Below are 22,251 nucleotides of genomic sequence, written 5' to 3'. Positions count from 1 at the left end.
AATTCAGTTTGAAACTAAATGTGATAACAAACTTAGATACACACTACAGTGGATGGACAAAATCCAAGCTGCAAGTGACTGGAAATACGTTTTAACGGTTGTTCCTGTGTGAGGATTTTACCGAAATAAACACCTAGTAACCAGTGTGAGTGTAATGTCTCTGTGACAGATGTTTCCTCGTCCACGTGAGGCACATGTGGAGAAAAAAAGGACACGTGTCCTTCTCAGGAGACAACCTTGAAGCGCATCAACCTTTCAACATATCACCATTCTAACCCAATTACAGAAGTGTAGAAGCCTATAGCTGCCTAAACATTAAAGTGCACCGTCGTGTGCAGAATAATCCTGTTAAGAAGGATAGCGAGAGCACTTTACAGCAACAGTGTTTCTGGCCATGCTGACAGCTGTCTGCACCAGGCCATGTAAGACTGATTTCATTTAAGGTGGCTTTCACGGAGTTGCTGCTTGTTTTCCTTCTTTTTGTTTTTTTGTCAGATGTGCCGGGACTCTATCTTTAATGAGTCGTGATTCTGCCCCAAAAATGTCAAAAATAAATATGATAGTCAGTGTGATACTTCATCACAGGTTTTTTAATTCCCTGAAGAGCTTTCAGCTCCTCTTCAGCTGCGACTCGTGTTAGCTGCCTCCCTTACATAAGCACACAAGGCTGCTTGTTATTTCTGACTCTGAGCAATCGATTCGTTGGAATATGCGTGCACAAAAAAGCAACGGCGTTTTGAACACTGTTGTTTGAGGATACTGTTGTACCTTTTTTTTGCGTTTAGCTGCATGTGGAGTTTGCATCTATTGATCCCAGTGACAGATATGGATGAGTGAGCTTGAGTGAGTGCTCCTTCTGGAGGTATAGCTCTGATGATACTTGTCTGAGTGAATAATGCAGAGAAATAAGATGTTGAATAGGAATGAAGCTATTCTGGATTGCAAATGAGCTTCATTGTTTTCGATCACAGCTTCTTTCAAACCACTGGAATCAACAGGCAGATTAACGTACCATTAAAACAGTCATTATTTCTCTTCATTCATATTTGATTTTAATGTCTTTTCCTGCAATTGACAAACCAAAAAGAGGAAGATGGGATGTAAAAAGAAAAAAACATTCCACAATGTATCTCTCAAGATCTTAATGTGCATTTTCTTTTGTCTGGAAGCCACAGAGGGAGCCTTCCGACAGTTCATTTAGAAATGGACTGGAGAAAGTTGCAGGCTGTATGAGTTATAAGCTTTAATCCTTTCCATGCACCATTTAACAAGCCGGAACTGAAAATAAATGCTTTTAGAGTGAAGGCACAAATGACTCAATATTTGCGTGTGAAAACACAACAACCTAACAATTCCAAAGCGAGAGCGTCACATTTACAACATGCCGCCTCTCCAGGTATCATCGGAACATGTGTGTGTCATCTGTGACCTCATTCTTTTTTACGTCATTCATTGACATCAGCACCGTATGGCTAATTATTTCTCAGATGGCCCGTGTTCAACGTGTCACTGACAAATGAAGTTAAGTATTGGCAAGCATATAAAGTAAAACTGGATGAAAACAACACATTTCAAAGAAAAGACTAACTGAATTGGGCACAGTGGTGCTATTGCTACTAGTATCACGACAACAACTAGCAGTACCTTTATCACTGCTATGACTAGCTGGTGATAACATATAATGACTCACTAAATGTGTCATTACTTTTAATATGCAGTATTATCAGAGCTTACATAACACCTGCAATTAAAGTGATTGGCAATTTGCTTGAAATGTATTTTATTCACAGCTAAGACTCATGAACACAGATTTGTAACTCGCACCATGTGTAACAAACGGATAAACACACTACAAACTGCCGAGACTATTTTATCTCACATTTCTCATATTTTCAGATCGAAAAAATTACATCGATAAAGGAAATACTGAACGCTAAAAATTGTCCCCGCGTCTGTCATCTGTTGGTTGCCATGGTTTCCTGCAGACCCGACAACGGCTGATGACACTTTGTAGAGAAAGTCCCTTCACTGTGTGAGGAACAGGATTACTGTAGAAGAGAAGAAAGCACACACACACACAAGCCCAATGTTAGAAATGTCATTATAAATCAAACGTAGGGTTTTGGATTACAGCTGCATAACAGCATAACTAAATCAAAAGGTCAACATAGGATGGGAATTTGATTCTTTGGCGCATCTTTATTCTCATACAGACAAGCAAAGCCAAGAAAAAACTATGCTAAAAAAATGTCTCTGCAATAAGCAGCTGTTTGTGTCATCACGAAACACCCAACCGTGTGAATAATATGATTTAAACTGCAAAAGAGAGTCATGCCCCATGGCATGCATCCACGACTGTTAACAGAGAAGGGATGAGTTTACCTGAACATGCTGTTTGGGTCCAGGGAGGCCAGCCAGTAGCTATAGGAATCAGGGTAGTAGTTGCAAGTTCCCCTGCCATGACACTCGATGAACGGCACTTGGCGGAAATTTTCCAGACATGAGCCAGGAGAAACCAGGGGCTGGGAGGAGCCCTCTGCTCCAGCACCCGTTTGCTAGAATGGATGAAGGTCAAGTTACATGGAAAATAGCATATGAGAAGATCCAGGTTGAAAAAACAAACAGAGACTTCTTTACCATGACAAATGAGTATCCAGTCCATAATGACTCCCAGTCTCGGGGACACTCAGGTGTCAGAGTTGTCTGGCTGTGGACGGCTATGACGTTGGAGGTGGTTTCACACACTGAGCACCTAAACCACACATGCATACAGAAATCCACATTAAAACTGCCCCAAGTAATTGATATGTCTCTGTCACGGTGTGCATGTGTGCATGCTCCTGCCCCACCTGCTGATGTAGGAGGCCAGTGTATCCCCTGTGATGGAGGCCATGTTGGTAGGCATAGGAGTGTCAGTGGACAGCCAGTAGGAGTAGTCGTTACGAGAAGCATAGCGACAGTTACTCTCCGTGTCACAGAACAGGAAGGGCATGGTGGAGAAACGGGGGAGACAGCTTCCCATGGTGCCTGAGAGACGGGGTCACGAAATGACTCAAGCAAACAGCAAAGACACGGGTTTTTAAGATGCAGACTCTGCACAGTGTTTCTGTTGAGGAAGGAAGGTTGCCGTGCTCTTACCAAGGTCCTGACCATGGGCTCTCTCGTTTCCGTTGATGAAGAGGAAGGAGTACCCAGAGTAGATGAGGCTGGTGCCACGAGGGCAGTCAGGGACACTTGTGCTCTGACTGTGTCTGGCGATCAGGAAACTGTCAACATAACGTGGACCACCTCTGCCTGGCAACCCTGGATGACCCTTGTTGCCTGGGTCTCCAGGTCTGCCTTCTGAACCTGCAGAGGAAACAGTAAAAACGTTTAAACGCTCACTGTTGGACTGAGGAGTGTATTTTCAATATGGTCACCAGGAGGGTGTGACACAAGGTTCAGGTCTTCCGCTAAATGCCCAGTGCAGTGGTCACATGTGCTTTAGACAGGCATCGCAGCAAATTCCTATCGTTATTATCATGACATAACATCTGGTCTGCACACACAAACACACCTTTCAACTCACACACATGCACACACCTGGCAGTCCTGCTTGTCCTGTGTCTCCTTTGAGTCCAGTAAATCCAGGATGGCCATCTGGGCTGGAACCACGCTGGCCTTTGACGCCTGACTGACCTGGGACAGAAAGCAATGCCCATCGAGGGACTGGTGTTGGAAATGAGCTTCAGCCATATACACATATATAAAAACATCGCACACTGCTTCAGCAATTGTCAAGGCGTCTCTGTTCTTGTCCCTTACAAATAGACAGAGAAAAAAAAACAAGGAAAGAAAACCAGCTTCATAGACGTGACATGATATAGTTTTAACAAGCAAAAGAAAATAGCACATCTTAAAAATCAATGCATAGATGAAGCTGAAATATTATTTTGGACCTGGTTGGCCTGGTGGTCCTGATGGTCCAGTGTTCCCCGGGGCTCCTCGATTGCCAGCGGGACCAGGTGAGCCGGGAGATCCTGGTTCATATATCACCGTGCCATATGTTGGATCACCCTTTAATCCTGTAGTGACACAGCAGGAGCATTTACAAAGCTATTTCTCAGCCCTGTAAAGCGTCTTTGGGTATCTTGAAAAGCGCTATAGAAAATTGATTTATTATTATTATTATTATTTCCCAAAATACACAATGCCTGTGTGCCATGGCTGATCTAGAAGGAGTTAATGCCAGTAATGCAGATGGGACAACAGTTAACGTAATCAAGTGTTAGACAGGTAATCTGACGGCGATGGGTAGAGTATTGCATCTCCGCTGCGAGTCCTAACTGATGTCTGTTAAGATGTAGAAGTGTATTACGTCTGAGAGATAATCGCAAGGCTCAGTTTTATTCCTGGTGATTTTGAACAGCAGTAAAACAAACGTTTGCCGCACCAGGTCGTCCAGGAAAGCCTTTCACCCCAGATGGACCAGGAGGGCCAGGGATGTAGCCAGCGTCTCCCTCGACACCTAAAACACACAAGTTATGAATAGATTTTAAGGGAATTAACTTGCCCATCACACCCTATTGCATAAATCACATTTGATTGGACATCACAGAAGAAAAGCGAAATTTATTTTTCTCTGTCCGCTTTGTTTTCTGTCCAATTTGTGTTTCATCTCAGTTGGGTGAACATACATCAATTGCTTTGGATGATTGTTACTCTGCTGTGGTGACAGCTCTGCTGTTGTCTGGGGAAGAATTCAAAGAGAATACCTGATCTCTAGGCTATGATTGAAATGAGAGATTACCAGGGAGCCCATGGATTCCAGGTGGACCAGAGTCACCTATTGGTCCCGGACCTCCAAGTCTGCCTCTTGGACCCTCAAGAGGCAAATGAAACAATGAAAGGTGAAAGATTATACTTTTAGAAGAGCAGCAAGATTTGGAAGACTGAGCTTCAGTTGGTGAAGCTCTCATTTTTAGTTTCTCTCATTTTTAGTTTGTGTAATTTTAACTGCATTCAATGTTTGTTTGTAAGAAAATCACACCTCATTTGTTAAATACAAATATGAATGCATAAAATTGGGCTTGAATCTTAATTCTCCTTTGAAAGACTCTTTTCTTCAAAAGATAAATATTAGGCTCACTTACCGGTGGCCCTTCAGGGCCTGGATCTCCTCGTGGTCCACTATAGCCTGGGGCTCCTGTAAGACCTGGGTCCCCTCTGTCTCCGTTTAACCCCGGCACTGTGGGACCTGGAAGGCCAGGTAAGCCACGATAACCTGCATATACAGTAGGGAGGAGAGAGTCATTTCATTATCATGAAAGTACAGATGTGACAACTGAGAACCAAGCAAAGAAAATAAGGAACTAATATGTAAAAATATACTTTTTAAAAGTATTATAAAGAAAATGGCGACCCCAGAATATCAGGTTACACCCAATATACTAAGAAGAGTTCTATCATGCATAATAACCTCTTGAGTCCTGATATTGTGCTATGATTTTGTGTCATTTCCAGAAAAAGGCATGTGAGACCCTTAAGTCCACCAGCAGTGCATCCTCACCTGGGCCACCAGGATTGCCAGGATGACCGTGGTGTCCTTTTGACCCAGGAACACAAGCCCCTTCCCTTCCTGGTACTCCTCTCCGACCAGAGACCCCAGTTGAACCTGGAAATCCTCTGTCTCCTGTTGGTCCAGGACTCCCTGTGAGAGACAAGCCAGGGGGACCAGGGTTCCCGGTGGGACCTACAGTGTAGAAATACACAGATGTGCACGAATGTCAACAACAGTACTAATCAGCAGTGAAGAATGTAGGATTTTTGGTTGGTCTCTATCTATATTGACAACAATTTTGAAGGTAAAATTGAAGGTATTAGATCATCATTTCATCATTGATTATTTGGTGTAAACCACAATGATGCAAATAGTGATGAGCATGTGTTATATATGGGTATTTGGCATTTAACCTGAGAACATTTTAAGGTTTTTATGAAGGTGTTCATGAGAAACATGTACACAACAGTCATCATATGGGCACGATCATTACACGTGGAGTGTAAAACCCAGACCACAAATCTGAGGTTTTTCTAGACCAGTGTCACGCTAAGTATAAAAATATATGACTGACACAATTTTGTAAAAGTCTTGAAAAGAATGATGTCATTTACCTGAGACTCACCTTGTTGACCTGTGTCGCCACGTCTACCAGGTGTCCCTCCTATAACGTCTACAGAGGAGAGATGGAGAGGTGAGTTTTGGCAGTAGCCATGAAAGATATCTTTTTCTACACGCCATTAAATAAAATACAGACTGATCAGTGTAGGTGTGTATTATACAGGATGTGCATGAGCCTTGCAACACTTTTCAAACAGGATTCCTCTTACTGGTGTCTCCTTTCTGCCCTGGTGGTCCAGGGATCCCATCCCGGCCCTGATTGCCTTTAGCACCTGGATAACTACCGACACCCGGCAGGCCTGGGTCACCTGAGGCAAACAGAAAAGCAAAAAAGGAAGGCTGAGGTCAAGCTTCAAAGAAAGTACAAATTAAATAGATCAGTGAACAATGCCTTTTAAACATGATGAGAGTAAAGATTAGACTGTAGGCAGCACAGGGATGTGTTGTTCATTGATTTTGTAAAATGTAAAGGTTCCTTCTTTAATATCATTTTTAAAATCAAGTACTTCTAAAGACACTTTACCTGCCGGTCCATTGGCTCCTGTCTGTCCTTTGTTTCCTGGAGGTCCATCGGAACCTTTAGGCCCTTGATAGCCTGATGGACCTGGAAGAGCAGGGTGAGGGTCAGGAGAGGGGTGAGAGGTTAACCGATAATGAGCAAAACATTTAAAAATCATGAACTGCCTTATTTTCATGACCAGTAGTAACCATTTTGTCCATCGGGCCCTGGGTTTCCTCTGGCTCCACTGTATCCTGGTAAACCTAAAGATCCAAAAGAACCAGGTTGCCCTTTCTGACCCTTCATCACATAAGTATTGGTTGATCCTGGTTCACCCTGAGAACAAGAAGAGCGACAAAGAGGAGAAGAGAGAGAAATCATCATTATTATCTTATTTTACGACATTGTACTCTACAAAGACTTTCTACACCAGTGATTTGTACCTTTTGTCCTACTGCTCCAGGCCATCCATATCCACTGTAATTTGGCTCTCCATTAATGCCTTTGTTGCCAGTTGGACCTGGTGCACCATCTGGACCTGACCCTCCAGAGATTCCTTGATCTCCTTTTATTCCCCTTGGGCCTGTGAGGGTTAAAACAAAAAAAATATTTTTGGTAAGATACATTGAAAGAGACCTTGATATCTACAGCTGCAGTTGTGTATTGCTAGATTATTAAAAATATACATTTTACACCTATTTTGTGTCCCTTTAATGGTAATCTAAATCTGCAAATGTAGAGCTATTTAGTTGTATTACTATACTTGCATTTGTGAGGTTACAGAATTTGTATTAAAGCAATCAGTGTGTATGGCCCTAAATGAAAGTTTAGGTCTTACCTGGAGGCCCTTTGACTCCTGGGTCTCCTGGAGCTCCAGCGGGTCCTCGACTTCCCCCTGAGAGAACCAGTCCATCAACACCTGGATCACCTGGAGGACCTGGGCAGAGAAAGGCACACAGCACAAATTAAGTCTCAAAACTTGATGATTTGGTGAACCAAAATACTGACAATTGTATAGTTACAAATGTGAAACTAAATTCAAACCTCTTTGTCCAGGACCCCCTGGTGCTCCAGCTGTCCCTCTCCGCCCTTTTGGTCCAATACTTCCAGTATCTCCATTGGCACCAGAGAGACCAGGGTAACCTGACAAAGTACAGATAGAGTTATAGGCTATACGAAACAATTCAACAGTAAGACTCACAGAGACTGCATTTATGACTTCACATGCACTCGTGCAAGAGGTTATGTCCTGAGGTACCAAAATCTAAACATTTGAGTTATAATGGTTTGTGAAACAAATGTAAGCGGTTGTGGAATGATATTTTAATGGGAAATATTTACTAAAGCTTACCCGGATTGCCAGGGTCCCCTGGGGGCCCAACAGCGTCTATTGGCTGTGGTGATGCAAGGCCTGGAGGACCTCTGGGACCTGGTTCGCCATTCATACCTGGAGGACCCCAGGAACCCCTGGCTCCATCTGGGCCGGGGGCACCTGGAAACAATCATGTTTAATCATGTTGACTCCATCATACTGTAACTGTACACCTCACATACAATTACAACGAATCACCAACCATTGTTTCAGTTCTGACGCAAGACTTTTAAACTTTCTTAATCTATCCATCTATGTTAAACATGTGTAGTTGATACATGGTACAGTGATCTATTTGTATGTGAAGGTGTGTGTGTGTGTTTGCATTTGTGCTTTACCTATTTGGCCTGGTGGTCCTAAAGTTCCAGGCAACCCATCAGAACCATATCCTGGTAACCCATCTGGTCCAGGGTCTCCTCTCAGTCCTGAGGAAATGCAAGTGAAAACAAGCAATAAGTCGACAAATCCTTACAATATTCTACAATATAATGGATATAATGTTTGCTGATACATAATATGGTTAAGGCAGGGAATACCAAAAAATAATTCAAAAGTTGACAAACTTCACTTCACATCTGTCATGTATGAAACAATTAATTCAAAATCCTTTTAGCGTGTCAGAGACACAATGCCGTATACCTGGTTGACCCGGCAGGCCGTTTTGTCCCGTGATCCCTTTTTGTCCAGTGAGCCCACGTGAACCCGGCACTGATGGCCCAAGAACACCAGGTTCACCGGGGACGCCAGGACGACCAAACCCTGGCAAACCTGGGTTCCCCTTCTCACCGCGGGATCCATCGGGTCCTGGAAGAGGGGAGACAGACAGACAGAGCAAAATAGAGTTGGGGAGCAGAGGACAATATGGCGGTAAGGGGATGTTGAAAAAGTCTTTATTCTGTGTAACTTTGTTGGACAGTGTTGAATTATGGGGGAGACATTTCAACATTTTGTCCTTTTTTATCTTTCACCTTCTGCATTCTTTGTCCCTCTGGAGCTGTCAGATAAGTACAGCACATGACTTCAATATGCACTGACCTGGATGTCCTGGAAACCCATCTGGTCCTTGTGGTCCCCTTGGCCCAGGTAAATCACCTTTACATGAATCTTTGGTGCCAGGTAGTCCTGTGGGGCCTACAGCACCTTTACTTCCTGTACATAACATATAATCAAACACTTAATAGATGTCTTTGTATGAATATGTATGATTGAATGCACATGTGTTTGCGTCCGAACCGTACAAGTATTTCTGTCTCTCTGTAGGCTGCAGATTTATATATGATTCATGAGTACTGTACCCTTTTCTCCTGGAAAACCTGGACTTCCATGTACTCCTGGGTTCCCAGGTAGGCCAAGGATCCCAGGATCTCCTACGGGCCCCTGAGCGCCGTCTTCTCCTGGAGGCCCAGGGGGTCCTGGGGGGCCACGGTACCCAGGCCCACCGTCACCCTGAGTATTTATTTATTCATATTGACACATTTCGATGTGCTTGCAGTATGCCATTGTTCTAGTGCTATTTGTCTATCATGACTTTTCACTTTGCTGTCAAACACAGAGAAACTAATATCTGCGTCAGAGGGAGGGAGAGGGAGCTGTCTGTGGTACTGAAACAGCTGTTCCTGTTGAAGAGTCCTTAACAGGGGTGAACTTTTATTATACTCTATACATCATTCATGGCAGCAAAAAGTGCTACAAAGACACAAAATCAATTTTAAAAACCCAAATGAAATACCAAACATCTTGGATGTCCTGCAAATCTGTTACGTTCTTACAAAAAGGTGGGTCTTTAGTGATGATTTTAATCTGCCCTACTAAATATAACGTACAACCAAGAAAGTCATGACGCTTTTTTAAAACAATCTCACTTTTCTGCTTGTTCTCTTAAACCAAACTGATATTCTCTCCATAACAGACGTACCACTGAACACAAAACATCTCCATAACACTTACCACGCTCATGTCCGTCTAATATAAATTCAGCTACAGCCATGAGCCGGTTAGCTTAGCACAAACACGACCGGTAAAATAATACGCATAATACTGGTCGTCAGATTTTATTGCCTTTGGACAGAGCCAGGCTAGTTGTTTACCGATTTCAAGTCTCTAAGCTATACGACTACAGACTTTAGCTTCCTGTTCACTGTTTAGAGATCTTCTCATCAAGCTCTCTGTCTAATCTCCCACAACAGAAATGACATCATATTCAGACAGATATCATTACAGGGTACCTTTGATATAATGTATCTTCTGTTTTTCATTTGCATACGTATTGCAGTGTAAACCCTGGACTCAAGTGTTAAAACAGTATACCTTTAGTTTTACCTTTTACTTTGCTTTCACAGAAATGGCCAATACTGTACTATATATATTCAATGCAGTAGACAAAATATATGACATATTTTGTTTGTGTCTCTGACCTTCACTCCTGCAGGACCAGGAATGCCTTGTGACCCTGGCCGACCAGGCAAGCCCCTCCCTGGAAAGCCTGGGAGACCTGGTTGCCCCTTGTTGCCTGACCAACACACACACACACACACACACACACACACACACACACACACACACACACACACACACACACACACACACACACACACACACACACACACAAATACATTGTATAGAATAGAAGAACTGAGAATCTTGAATTTGTTATCTGCTTGTCTTTTTTTGGCTTGAGCTCTAAAGCACATGGATTACCTTTCTGTCCAGGGATCCCCGGCCTTCCAGGAAATGACACATCACCACTTTCTCCTCTCTGTCCTCGAAGACCTGGTATTCCTGGGATGCCTGGTACTCCGTGATGACCTGGATGTTTGTTGGTAAGTATGAGACACGCTCTATTGTATGGTCACTTAAAGACCATCCACCCATTCATCCTGACATTTATATATCCATCCGTTAATCAACCAGTCACACAGCTATGCTTACCTGGGCTTCCAGGTGAACCAGGCAGACCTTTAAATCCAGGTGGTCCAGGAAGTCCTATGGTGTGGATGTGGCTAGGTTCGCCTTTCTGGCCTACCATTGAAGGAGTGAGAGAAGAAAGGATTCTATCTTGTGTGTTTATGTATACGTGCCTGTCAAATTGTATATTGATCAATGTGTTTCTTTACCAGGAATCCCAGGTTGTCCTGGCAGGCCAGGTACCCCAACATCTCCTGTACTTCCCAGAAGTCCAGCAGGCCCATATCCCACTGGCCCACGGTAGCCGACTGTTCCTGGTCTGCCTAAAGACCCATGTGGTCCTGGGAAACCACGGTCTCCCTCTGCACCATGGAAAGGATACTAGAGAGAAAACGGAGAACTTATTCCGACAGAATACAAAATACATAATCTGTTGGATTGGCTCACGCACACGTCTGAGAATTTAAGAAATTTGAAGCATAAATATGTGACACCAAATGGCAAAATATATGGCACATCAAGCTCAAGTCTGTCAAAACCTTCTCACCGAATCCCCTGGAGGTCCTTGATCGCCCTTGCGACCAGGTAGTCCAGGAAACCCAGGGAGGGCATCTGCACCAGGTCTGCCAGGCTGTCCCGGGTCTCCTTCCTCTCCATTTATCCCAGGAGTCTTGTATGAATATAAGTCCCCCTTTTGTCCTGGTGGGCCTTGAAATCCCATTTGACCAATAGGACCCTTCAGAGAAGAACTATTGTTTACAAGTGTTTGTAAAAAAACAAAGCAAAACAACAACAAACTACAGTGGAAACCGCTTATGAGGAACATGGTTACAGTGACAAACGGTTTATACGGATTAAAAAGCTCAGGACAGAATCATTCCTACAAATGCTCTTTCAATAATTAGCTTACAGTAATCAAGTAGTCCACTTATACAGAGTTAATTTAGGGACTTTTCATACATTTCTTTTACACTTTACTCCCATGACACTTCGCAGTAACCCGTCTGCGTCCGATTTACACTGTACTTTTTTTTAGGACATGCTTTCTTACTGGTCTTCCAGGTAAGCCACTAGGTCCTGGGAAGCCTGGATCACCTTTAGCACCTGGTCCTTGATTATATCCTGAGCGACAGAAAGATAGAGAATGTCTGCTCCAGTTTTAAACATTTCATACTCTCCAGTATTTCCAGTAAAACTTAAAAACGCATTTGAATGTAGAAGAAGGACAGATTTGGTAGAAGCGAACGTATTTACCAGGGATGCCAGGTGGGCCTTGTGGACCCGGTGGTCCTGGGAATCCTGATCCGATACACTCATAACAGGGCTCCCCCTTCACTCCTGAACAAAGAATAACCATGGGAACAGTTTTAGTGAGTCCCATTCATATTACACAATATTATGTTTGCGTAACGTCTTCCTTTTCTACTCTCTCTAGTCCATCAAAGGGCTGCATGAACTGCTGTGCAGCAACAACTGCACATCATAGCCTCCAAGCATAGCTTATTAACAAGACGGAATCAGCAGGGCAGGAGACATGTAACAAATTAAATGATGACAATTCATTTCTGAATGATGCTTAGTTTCCCACCTTTCATTCCAAAAGACCCATCATATCCCGTGGGTCCAGGCATACCTATTGTTCCCTTCATTCCTGGGAGACCTTTGGTAATCCTGTTAGCTACAAGTAAACATCAACAACACGCATCAGTCAGTTATGATGTCCCAGCATTGCTTTTCTTTTCAACATGTAGTGCCAGATAAATGTTGACTCATTTGTTCAACATAAAACCCTGACACTTGTCACATAAAAATGACACATGAAATAACAGTGGATTACTGTAAAAAAAATAACTGCAGACATTTTATCGAGTTAATCAAGATATTTGAAATAACTACCGGTTTTACTGAAAGTGGGAGAAATACCAGAAGTAGCATTATCAGTGGTAGTAGAAGTAATAGTAGTTTAGATTCAATAACTTTTTAGAAGGAAGACATTGACACATACTTCTGTCTTCAGGGGGTCCAGGTGGGCCCTGATCCCCAGGAGGCCCTTGATACCCGTCATCCCCATCTGGACCTGGGAGTGCCGGATAAATATCCCCAGGCTCCCCAGGGTCCCCTTTAGGGCCTGGAAACCCATTGGGACCACTAGGGCCTGGCACATAAATCCCAGATGAATGGCCTGTGTATTGTAAAGTCAGAGACTGTAAGCAACATATTTAGGGAAACCAAAAGTCATGGCTGATTATACTGCACCTTTTAAATACAGTACAGAGTGATAGGGAGATAGAGAGATAGGATGAGAATAGCCTCTTCGCTACACACCTGGAGGTCCATCAGGTCCAGGGAATCCTTCAACACCTGAGAAAAGCATGGTAACTTGTGTTATTTCTGTATTAGAGTCACTGTACTGATCATTCTAATGGGCTAATTATTACACAGCATTATGTTCATCTACCTTGACGACCAGGGAGCCCAGGTGAGCCTGGGAAACCCGGATCTCCACGGTACCTGTTGAGTGGCTCAGTCACAGGGCCAAATATCTATAAACAAAAACCACAGGGGGCACATACAGCATTGGAAACGGGCTTAAAATACCATAAAGTTCAGGAGTACTCAGTAGAAAATCATCAAAATAAACTCACATATCCAGGTGGACCATGGGGACCCCTATCTCCCTTTTCACCCTAAATATTGGAGTAAACAATCAAAGTATGATGATACAAAGGACACCAACCCATTAAAAGCTTGTTTCTGGCACTAACAGATCACTGACCGTCCCTGCTGGTGTCCCCGGATATCCTGGATCACCTCTGGAGCCAGGCCATCCCTAAACAAAAATATATTGTTTTCAAAAGCCACAGACATAATAACAAAATGACTCTGCATACATATATGATTGTAGAACAGTACCCTAGATGATCGTCCAGGGTCGCCATCCTTCCCTGGCTTTCCCTGTAAGGACAATTGAGGACAGCAGTGAGGAATAGACAGGTTCTGCTTTCTGTAAAGAAATAGTTTACGAAGGGCCTCGGGCATCCTTTAATTCATTTCACGATCAAAAGTGTTGTTTTGGTTGGCATCACATGGCAGTAGTCATGAAAGCAGTAGTCTTGGATTGGGGGGGCGGCCCCTCTTTCATTACACATGGAGTGATATGATTAGCAGGGGCCCCTCTCTTGAAAGCAGTGCCTCAGTTCAGGTGCATGCCACGAGCTTTCAAAATAAAGAAATAAAATCATTTCTAAAAATGACAGTTTTGAATCTGCAGCTGAGACGTCCTTGCTGTCTTCATGTTAAATGTGGCGATACCACGTTGGCCCCTTTAGGGACGCTCTCAATATATGTGCAGGGCATGGCAAAGCTGTACCCTTCTCTCTTTTGTCCCAATAGTTCAACCCTTCCCCTTGTTTCAGAGCATCCCTTCATTGGGTGGGCCGAGGGTGTAGTGGTGAAACTGTGCACTGTAACTTGGACTGAAGCTATATTTTTAACAAAATAAGTGATGAAATGGTTAAGGCCATTACTTGATATAAAGTTTGCAGATGATACTACAGTCATCGGCCCGGATTACAAACAACGAAATCAATAACAACGTCATCACACATCTCCATCCTGATGAAGAAAGCTCATAAACATCTGTATTTCTTAAGGAAACTTTAGAGGGCCAAATTCCCGTGCCAAGTTCTTGTTAACTTTCACGAAGGAAGCATCCTGACTGGAAATATGACAGACTGTTATGGGATGTGCACGGCCCAGAACAGGAGGGCTCTGCAGCGGCTGATTAAACCGGCTCGGTACCGGCTTGGCACCCATCTACTGAGCATCGGTGATATTGGTGACCTGAAACACCGAGGAGGTGTCCACGCTTCTCGAGCGATCTCGTGACATTGTGAGAATCCAGCTGCCATGCGAGGTGCAAGGTAACCTGCGAAGAGCCCAAAGGATATTTAAAGTCAATACCCACCTCAGCAACAGCCTGTTCACCCTGGTGCCATCTGGCAAGCGTTACAAAAGCATCAGCTGTTGTACCACCAGATTTCAGAGCAGCTCATTTCCTCAGGCTGTGAGACTCTTAAATTTACCCTCCAACCTCCACTGATAATATACATTGAGTGTTTTTGCAAAATGGGTCGTTGCATGACCCTATTGCACAATAACAGTAAAATAACCTTTTATTCTTGATCACACCTGCACACACTAAAATTAACTTTAAATTATTCACGAAGCCATTCACTTGGCGACATAAATCACAAGTAAACACGCATATCACTTTGCTAACAAGCAAACACTCGGTTGGCTGAGTGCCTCCCAACACGACTGTCTATCCTCCAGGTGTTGCTCATTAATGCATTAAACTGACAGAGGAACAATGAATAAGGGTCTCTGGTTTCTTTTTTGTTGTTATCCCTTTTCTTGTGTCGCAATGGGGCAGATCACGTTGAGTTTAATGCTTCATTACTGCCCTCTGCTGGTCATCCTCTTTCTCAGGCTGTTCACAAAGTGTTACTGGTGGCCCTTCAATGCAAAGAGATGCGGTGAATCATCTCATCTTTGTGGGGAGAAAGATATGGTGCAACAGTCGAATAACAAAGAAAATATCTGTTTTTTGGACACCGCTACATTTCATACATATGCACAATCAGAAAGGGAGGCCTAAATGCGAGGTGGAATGGAATAAAAAGTATGTAGTATCTTACTTCTGGACCCTCCGGTCCTTGGTCTCCCTTTGCTCCTTTGGTGTAATGGCCATAACCTGGGTCTCCCTGAGAACAGATGGAGAACAGGGATCCGAGAGATAAATACACAGCACCAACAAGGCAGAACAAACATCTAAAAGGAGATCTAAAACATCAAAGATCCAAAAATTGCATTCATTTAGTACAAACTTACTGATTCACCCTTGCATCCTTTTATTCCTATGTCTCCGTTGTCTCCTTTTGCACTCTGAATAAGACATAAACCTCAGGTTATGGTTCATTGGTTGCAAAGACGTCAGTTGCCTACCAGTCCGTCCAACATTTTGATCCCGAATAGACCAAGATATTTTAATAACTATAATTAAAACATGACAATAAAACTTACTGAGCACATTGATGCTGCGGCGAGAATAAGTCTTTCCATTTTGGACACACTGGAGCTTTTTCTCTTACACCACTGTCAGGTCACCACATCAGCAGACTCCCTATCAGATCTTTTACTTTTTCTTCCTTTTATTTCTTCCATTGTCATGAAAGAGAAATTAGCCTGTCTGGCCAGTATTGTGAATACTGTGAGTTTAAAAGCCTGCTGTTCTCACAGCCCCTGCAAAATGTGGAAACTGTTCCAGCTTGTGAAGTGTGACACCATTGGGCTTAGTGCAGTGGTTATGTCTCAAATGGACTTCATAGGCACATTCTTATACTGTACCTTCAACACGAGACTCTCAGTGAAAAACTCCTTGATCCGACCCGGTGGCCCCGGTGGGCCTCGTGGTCCTGGTCTCCCCTATATCAAGCAAATTGAGATCATCCTTAAACATAAATAAGATATAATGCAAATGTTATGAATATAATGTTACATCCTCTCCTCTTTAAGTGAATGAACCCTTGATACTGTAACAGTGTTTATGAAAAATAAAGTACCTGTGGTCCACGAGGTCCTGGGGTAGCGCCTATGCCTTCTTGGCCCTGTAGGATGGGAAAGCAGTTGCAACTTGTTTATATAATTAACCTGTGCTCTCAGTCTTTCTCAGAAACTCACATTTTTCTCTGTTTGGTTTTGGTCAGGCTCCCACGTTTACCGTCTTTGTTGATACCAAATCGTACAGATGGGTTTAGACTGCCCTTCCTCTAATACGCTACGTCCTATCACCACCGTTTTCCCCGTGTGAAACGAGTCGTATCACATGTAGATGTTCACACTACATTCCAAGATACTGCAGTGCCAAGGAACAAGCACTGTGGCCAAACAGCAGTAATCACTAAAACAACAGCCAGGAAATGTTTTCCACTTTCCCGGGTAGCGTGAACACCGCTTACTATGATAATTGAAGACAAAACAAAGAAGCCCAGCTGCGGTTTCCCACGGCGACACCCAGTAAATACTTAGACTCATTATCACAAGTATAAGCTGTCAAACACGTACATACATATCTAAAGTACAGTATTCATCCATATATTTTTAAAGCATTACCTTTGATCCTGGATACCCAGAACGACCAGGAAACCCCTGTTCATAAAGAATGCAGTTATGCCAAACATCACACAATAAATATTCCAGAGTGCCATATGTACTCTGTGCAAGGTAACCCAAACAAACTCACGACAGAGCCCTGTGGTCCAGGGTCCCCTGGTCGTCCATCATCGCCAAGGAAACCTGGATTTCCCTAAAATACACATAAATATAGAAAGAAAATTAAATCTGGTACTACTTTTTATACCTCTACCTTTTGGAAAATGTCATTAACTGTGATGGAAAATATTATAGAAACAGAACGTCATTAATGTTAATGTAATTTCAAGTACTTACCAGCTGTCCGTCCCTCCCTGGTGGCCCAGGTGGGCCTGGTATTGCATTCGCTGACACCTGCGATTCACCCTGTGAAATAAAGGAAGTCAGCTTATTTCATATTTTGTTGTTAAAACTCCTGAATTTAGTGTTACAATACTTGATTATTACAGGCATGTAGTAGTACTGCATGGAATATGTAATAATTCTTCATAGTTGTAGTTGACAGTTGGGCTCTGCAGGATTGATCTTTATGTATCTGGACACTTGACATGAATGCATGGGTTCAGAATTAGAATGAGGGGCTGCCTCTATTGGAGATGACTCTGTCTCATCATGCATACTGTCATTGAGGTGTCTGTGAACACTTTATATACAACAGTAGTTACGGTATAGTACTGTTTGTGATGCCATAGGTGAAATTAAAGCACTTTTGATCCAGTTCATGGTGCAAAATCTAATTTAACATACACGGTACAATTACAGCTTATTTATGGATCATAATGCTCTCAAGAAAACGTACTTTCTGATGTAGTACGTCTATAATGTACACGCTAGCAACACTAAATTAAAAGTATTTGTCCTGGAAATTAGATTTAAGAATGAACACATTTCTTGTTGTAAATAGAAGTGGAAGGATGGAATTGATAGAAGGAACAAAAGAAAGAAACATCTTTATTGGTCTCACATGGACTCTGGACAAAATGAGCTCTGGGAGCTTGGGGAGGCAGAGAGGGCACCTGCTAGTGCAGCATCATGTTTTTCTTGGTGCATCAGGATCCTGCTAATAAACTCCTTGAAAGGCAGTAATTGCTGAGCGATTCTGCAGTCCCGCTCTTCCCAAATACAAAAAGTAATAAACAGCTGACCGTGGGTGGCGCAGCATACATTTTATTACCTTAGGTCCGGGCAGGCCAGGTGAACCCTGTAAAGTAAAGATAAAGCTGAGGGAACAAACAGTTCTCATATTCCTTGATGGTTCATTTTAAGTACAGCACTAAGCAAAACACTAAAGTTGTTAAGAGGAGTAACAAATCACAACACTGTATCTGATGACAAAATAATTAAACATAACATAAAGAACTTACTGCACTTCCATCGATGCCATGGACGCCGGGAATACCAGGAGGTCCCTCTTCTCCCTAAAAGTATGATGTGTTCAAAGTATGCAAAAACTGGTTCAAACTGGGGCTAAAACTGGTTCATGTTTGTGTAAGAAGAAAGTGTAATTGAAAGGCCCTCTACTCAAAGCGCCGCAAAACTATCACATGAAAGAAATACTAAAATATGAAATATTTGCTCACATCAGTTCCATTGCAGCCGTGGACCCCTGCGGCTCCTGCTGGCCCTTGTAGGCCTGGGATACCCTGTAAGAGCATCATCAGCGGAAGTTTAAAAAAAAGCAACAAGCATCTGCACATATGCGGGAACGTGCACTTACACAATACAGAAATCAGATGATGAACAGAGTGAAACCGATGGATGAGAGAGTATCTCACCGGTAAACCATGAGACCCAGCAAACCCTTCTTTGCCCTCAGGTCCCTGTAATGACAGTAACAAAACCAGTAAGCATTGTAAAGGCACTCATGAGCTACAGAGTGGATACCTATGCTTGCACTTTGTCTGTACACATACCACGGTTCCCACACATTTTTAGGGACATCATTTCAAAAAATTTCTCATAACTTTTCCAGGTTTTCAATGAAGGCGGAAACCCTGATATACATATTATACACAAGCCATGTTAAACATACATTTAGTTATATTTACACACTGAGACCAGATCATATATACACCCAAAAGAACACAAACATAACACAGTTATGTTACCGGATCGCCTTTTGGCCCCTCCAGTCCATCAGGCCCAGTGTTGCCCTGTCAAAGACAGAAGCCTATAATTAATCGTTGTGATCTGGTAAGATGTAGTACAAGTACAATTAAAAGTGATGTCTAGGTACACAAGGAGAAAGTGTAATTCAACACAGTCAATACGCAATTTGAGTCACGGTTGCCCTCTGACAACAGCGTTGGATTGGAAGATATACATATTATACAGAAGGAGCGACAAGAGCCCGGCTGGAATTCCACCTTTGGTCCAAAAGGCCCAGGATGACCATCTGATCCACGACGGCCCTCTGTCCCTGAGGGACCTGGAACTCCTGGAAAACCTTTGTCTCCCTGTGAGTATATGTGAAAGAAAGAGAGAGAGAGAGAGAGAGAGAGAGAGAGAGAGAGAGAGAGAGAGAGAGAGAGAGAGAGAGAGAGAGAGAGAGAGAGAGCGAGAGCGAGAGAGAGAAACAAAATCACAAGTTTCTGTATATTTTAGCTGATCATGGTTGAAAATATAAGCTTTTTTAATCCTAAGTTTCCAAATATTGCTACTGGAAACAAACATATAACAGCTAACACTAATGATATTTGAAGTTCAAAGACCTGTTAAAAACGTTGAGGGTGATGCTTTTGACAGTGATTTTCAACAAAGTGACAATGAAAACAATCACTATTGAAGGTCAATAAACACATTTTGTAAATATTACAAAATACGTAGTCTTGAGTTGTTTAGCTGGACACATGAAAATAGACACATTGTATGTGTATTTTCAAATATACAGATTTTACAGTCAAACGATTTTTTGCAGTCCATTACTGAGGCAGAGCTGCATTATCCTAAAGAGGGTTCATGTGTTCTGCTCTCTCTGCTTACAGCTAACTGCAGGTTGATTCAAAATGAAACAGCTGGTCTCTCTTGAAAAGGCTAAAATACTTATAAAGATTGTTGACACACTAAAAAAAAAGCTGTTAATGCTTTTTTTCAACGACGATCTATCAAGATCTGACTATAGTGTAGCACCGGGCAGCTGCACCTGAGGCGTTTTAATTGTGACAAATTGCTGTACAGTGTGGTGCTTTTAGGTTTGACAGTCGCACTGTGCGTACATCTGTGAGATCTGCTTTACAGATGAATGAATCATATCTAAGTGGTAGTAGTAACAAATACAATAGGCCCTTTTCACAAAAGACATTTTGCCGTGTCAGCAGGAAATGCAAAGTAAAAAGATTGGATAATATATTCAAATCAAATATCAATAGTAAACCCCAGTGTTGATGGATTTTACGACAATAGATGATCCACTCACCCTGCTGCCTTTCACTCCTGCACAGCGGCACCTTGATTTCCCGTTGCACACACACTAAAAAGAAGAAGAAAGTGTTACAGTGGTCAATATGTATTGTGTAGGTGTCCAATTAATTCGAATTTGCATCCATTTAGAAAGCAGTTGTTGCCAAATGTTTACGGTCATGCCCCCTTTTTTGGAAGAACACCATGCTTCCCCATACCACTGTAAACCAATTTCATTCATATCAACCGTAAACCAGATTGTGGAAACTGGTAACAAAAGGAGCCAAGTTGAATGGCTCTTTATCCCACAGGAGGGTCCACTCCACAGGATATATTTCACAATCAACTGCAACTTTTACAAGCACTGTGCCGATGGAGAATGTGTTATTTGTTGTTTTGCGCAGTGAAGAGAGTTGACTTTGGGAGGATTTGTGAAGGATTCATGGAAGCAATTTTTCCAAAGCACTCATAATTCACCACTGATAAAGGCTTACACCTCCTTACAGTGGAATTTAAAGGCTGTGAATATTTCTGCTTATCAGCAGAGGAAAAGGCTCCGAGAAGCTAATGGACTAAAAATGTGGAGCTACAGTAATAGTTAAATGAATGTCTCGGCTAACTTTTCTGGCGCTGTGAGGCCTGTTTTGCTTATTTCCCCCACTACCATATCCTGTCCCCCTTTTTCCATGACCTTCCATAAGAAGGCCCACCAACATAGCAAAGTGGAGTGCATACTGTACACAACGAAGTAAATGCACAAACAGACTGCAACAAAAAAAAAACTGAATCTCTTCAGGATAAGAGATGTTTGAAGTTAAAAGCACAGACATTACAGTTACAAACAGATCACAGCCTTGTATACGTGAGTCGAGGGGCTGTGTAGGACGAATGGCGCTCACATTGTACACAACAGGAAACACACAGGGAACATACTGTTACAGAATGATGCTGTTCTCCTATAAACAGTGATTCGGTGGATTTTTGTGTGGGACCTCGGAGAGCTTCAGAAAGAGAAAGGTAAAGTTATGCTAAACAGCATTCATCTAAAAAGAAAAAAACCCGTGTGTGATGCATTGCAAAGGATAAGTTGAAACAGTTATGATGAAAGCTGAGTGGTAAACACACTGCTAGGTTTTTCTTGAAGAAAGCTCAACGATAAAAGTTTGCAGATACCTGTAGCTCAGCAGCTAATCAAATCTCTGCAGTCTAGCATGGACATCGATTACAGGAACGTGTCTCCAGTGTGTACAGTGTGAAATAAAAGCACTACTGGAAAAAAGACAGGATACAATTCCGTGTTTGCGTTGCAATATCCAGATAGGAGTCTGTGATCTTCGTAAAATCAAATGAGATAGTTTATTGTCCAGGAGGAAATTTGTCTTGGAAACATACATACAGTGTACAGTGTCTGCTGTTAAAAAAAACAATACAGATAACATGTTGCATACACACATTACACAGACTGTCTCCAATCCAAATCAGATCTCCTGACAATTTTGTGTCAGTAAGAAAAGGAAAAACTCTTACATTTTTGGCCCCTGTGCCCATCAGCATCACAGCAAGCAGGATGAGAGGAACTCCCAACATGAACCTCCCCATGGCTCCGTTCTTGCTCCAGTTACCGCAGACACCGCGGCAGTGTTGAAATGTCTTTTTCCAGCGTCTTCCTCAGCAACCACCGTTCACATTACACTTATCCCCTGC

The 22,251-nt window shown here is 42.7% G+C and overlaps 1 protein-coding gene across 1 annotated transcript; it reads right to left on the bottom strand.

Moving 5' to 3' along the window:
• Nucleotides 1-1,933: 1,933 nt before the first annotated feature.
• On the bottom strand, nucleotides 1,934-22,146 carry LOC306789841 (uncharacterized protein; the record flags this gene model as incomplete). The annotated part of the gene is made up of 45 exons (XM_079285908.1): nucleotides 1,934-2,048; nucleotides 2,383-2,555; nucleotides 2,638-2,752; nucleotides 2,850-3,027; nucleotides 3,139-3,348; nucleotides 3,583-3,678; nucleotides 3,939-4,064; nucleotides 4,433-4,507; nucleotides 4,790-4,862; nucleotides 5,133-5,263; nucleotides 5,549-5,731; nucleotides 6,370-6,468; nucleotides 6,684-6,764; nucleotides 6,869-6,995; nucleotides 7,103-7,242; nucleotides 7,498-7,596; nucleotides 8,011-8,151; nucleotides 8,370-8,456; nucleotides 8,671-8,835; nucleotides 9,067-9,180; nucleotides 9,327-9,477; nucleotides 10,446-10,540; nucleotides 10,729-10,836; nucleotides 10,960-11,049; nucleotides 11,145-11,316; nucleotides 11,483-11,671; nucleotides 11,987-12,057; nucleotides 12,190-12,273; nucleotides 12,524-12,613; nucleotides 12,941-13,117; nucleotides 13,261-13,296; nucleotides 13,394-13,478; nucleotides 13,581-13,622; nucleotides 13,849-13,890; nucleotides 15,636-15,701; nucleotides 16,345-16,422; nucleotides 17,240-17,302; nucleotides 17,446-17,514; nucleotides 18,513-18,566; nucleotides 18,729-18,791; nucleotides 18,924-18,968; nucleotides 19,257-19,301; nucleotides 19,515-19,604; nucleotides 20,564-20,617; nucleotides 22,075-22,146. The coding sequence occupies 45 exons, from the start codon at nucleotides 22,144-22,146 to the stop codon at nucleotides 1,934-1,936; spliced, it is 4,659 nt and encodes a 1,552-aa protein (XP_079142034.1).
• Nucleotides 22,147-22,251: the final 105 nt, after the last annotated feature.

Source organism: Melanostigma gelatinosum (genome assembly GCF_949748355.1).
Source record: "Melanostigma gelatinosum genome assembly, chromosome: 15".
Taxonomy (NCBI): domain Eukaryota; kingdom Metazoa; phylum Chordata; class Actinopteri; order Perciformes; family Zoarcidae; genus Melanostigma; species Melanostigma gelatinosum.
This window is presented reverse-complemented; position numbering and strand designations above follow the sequence as displayed.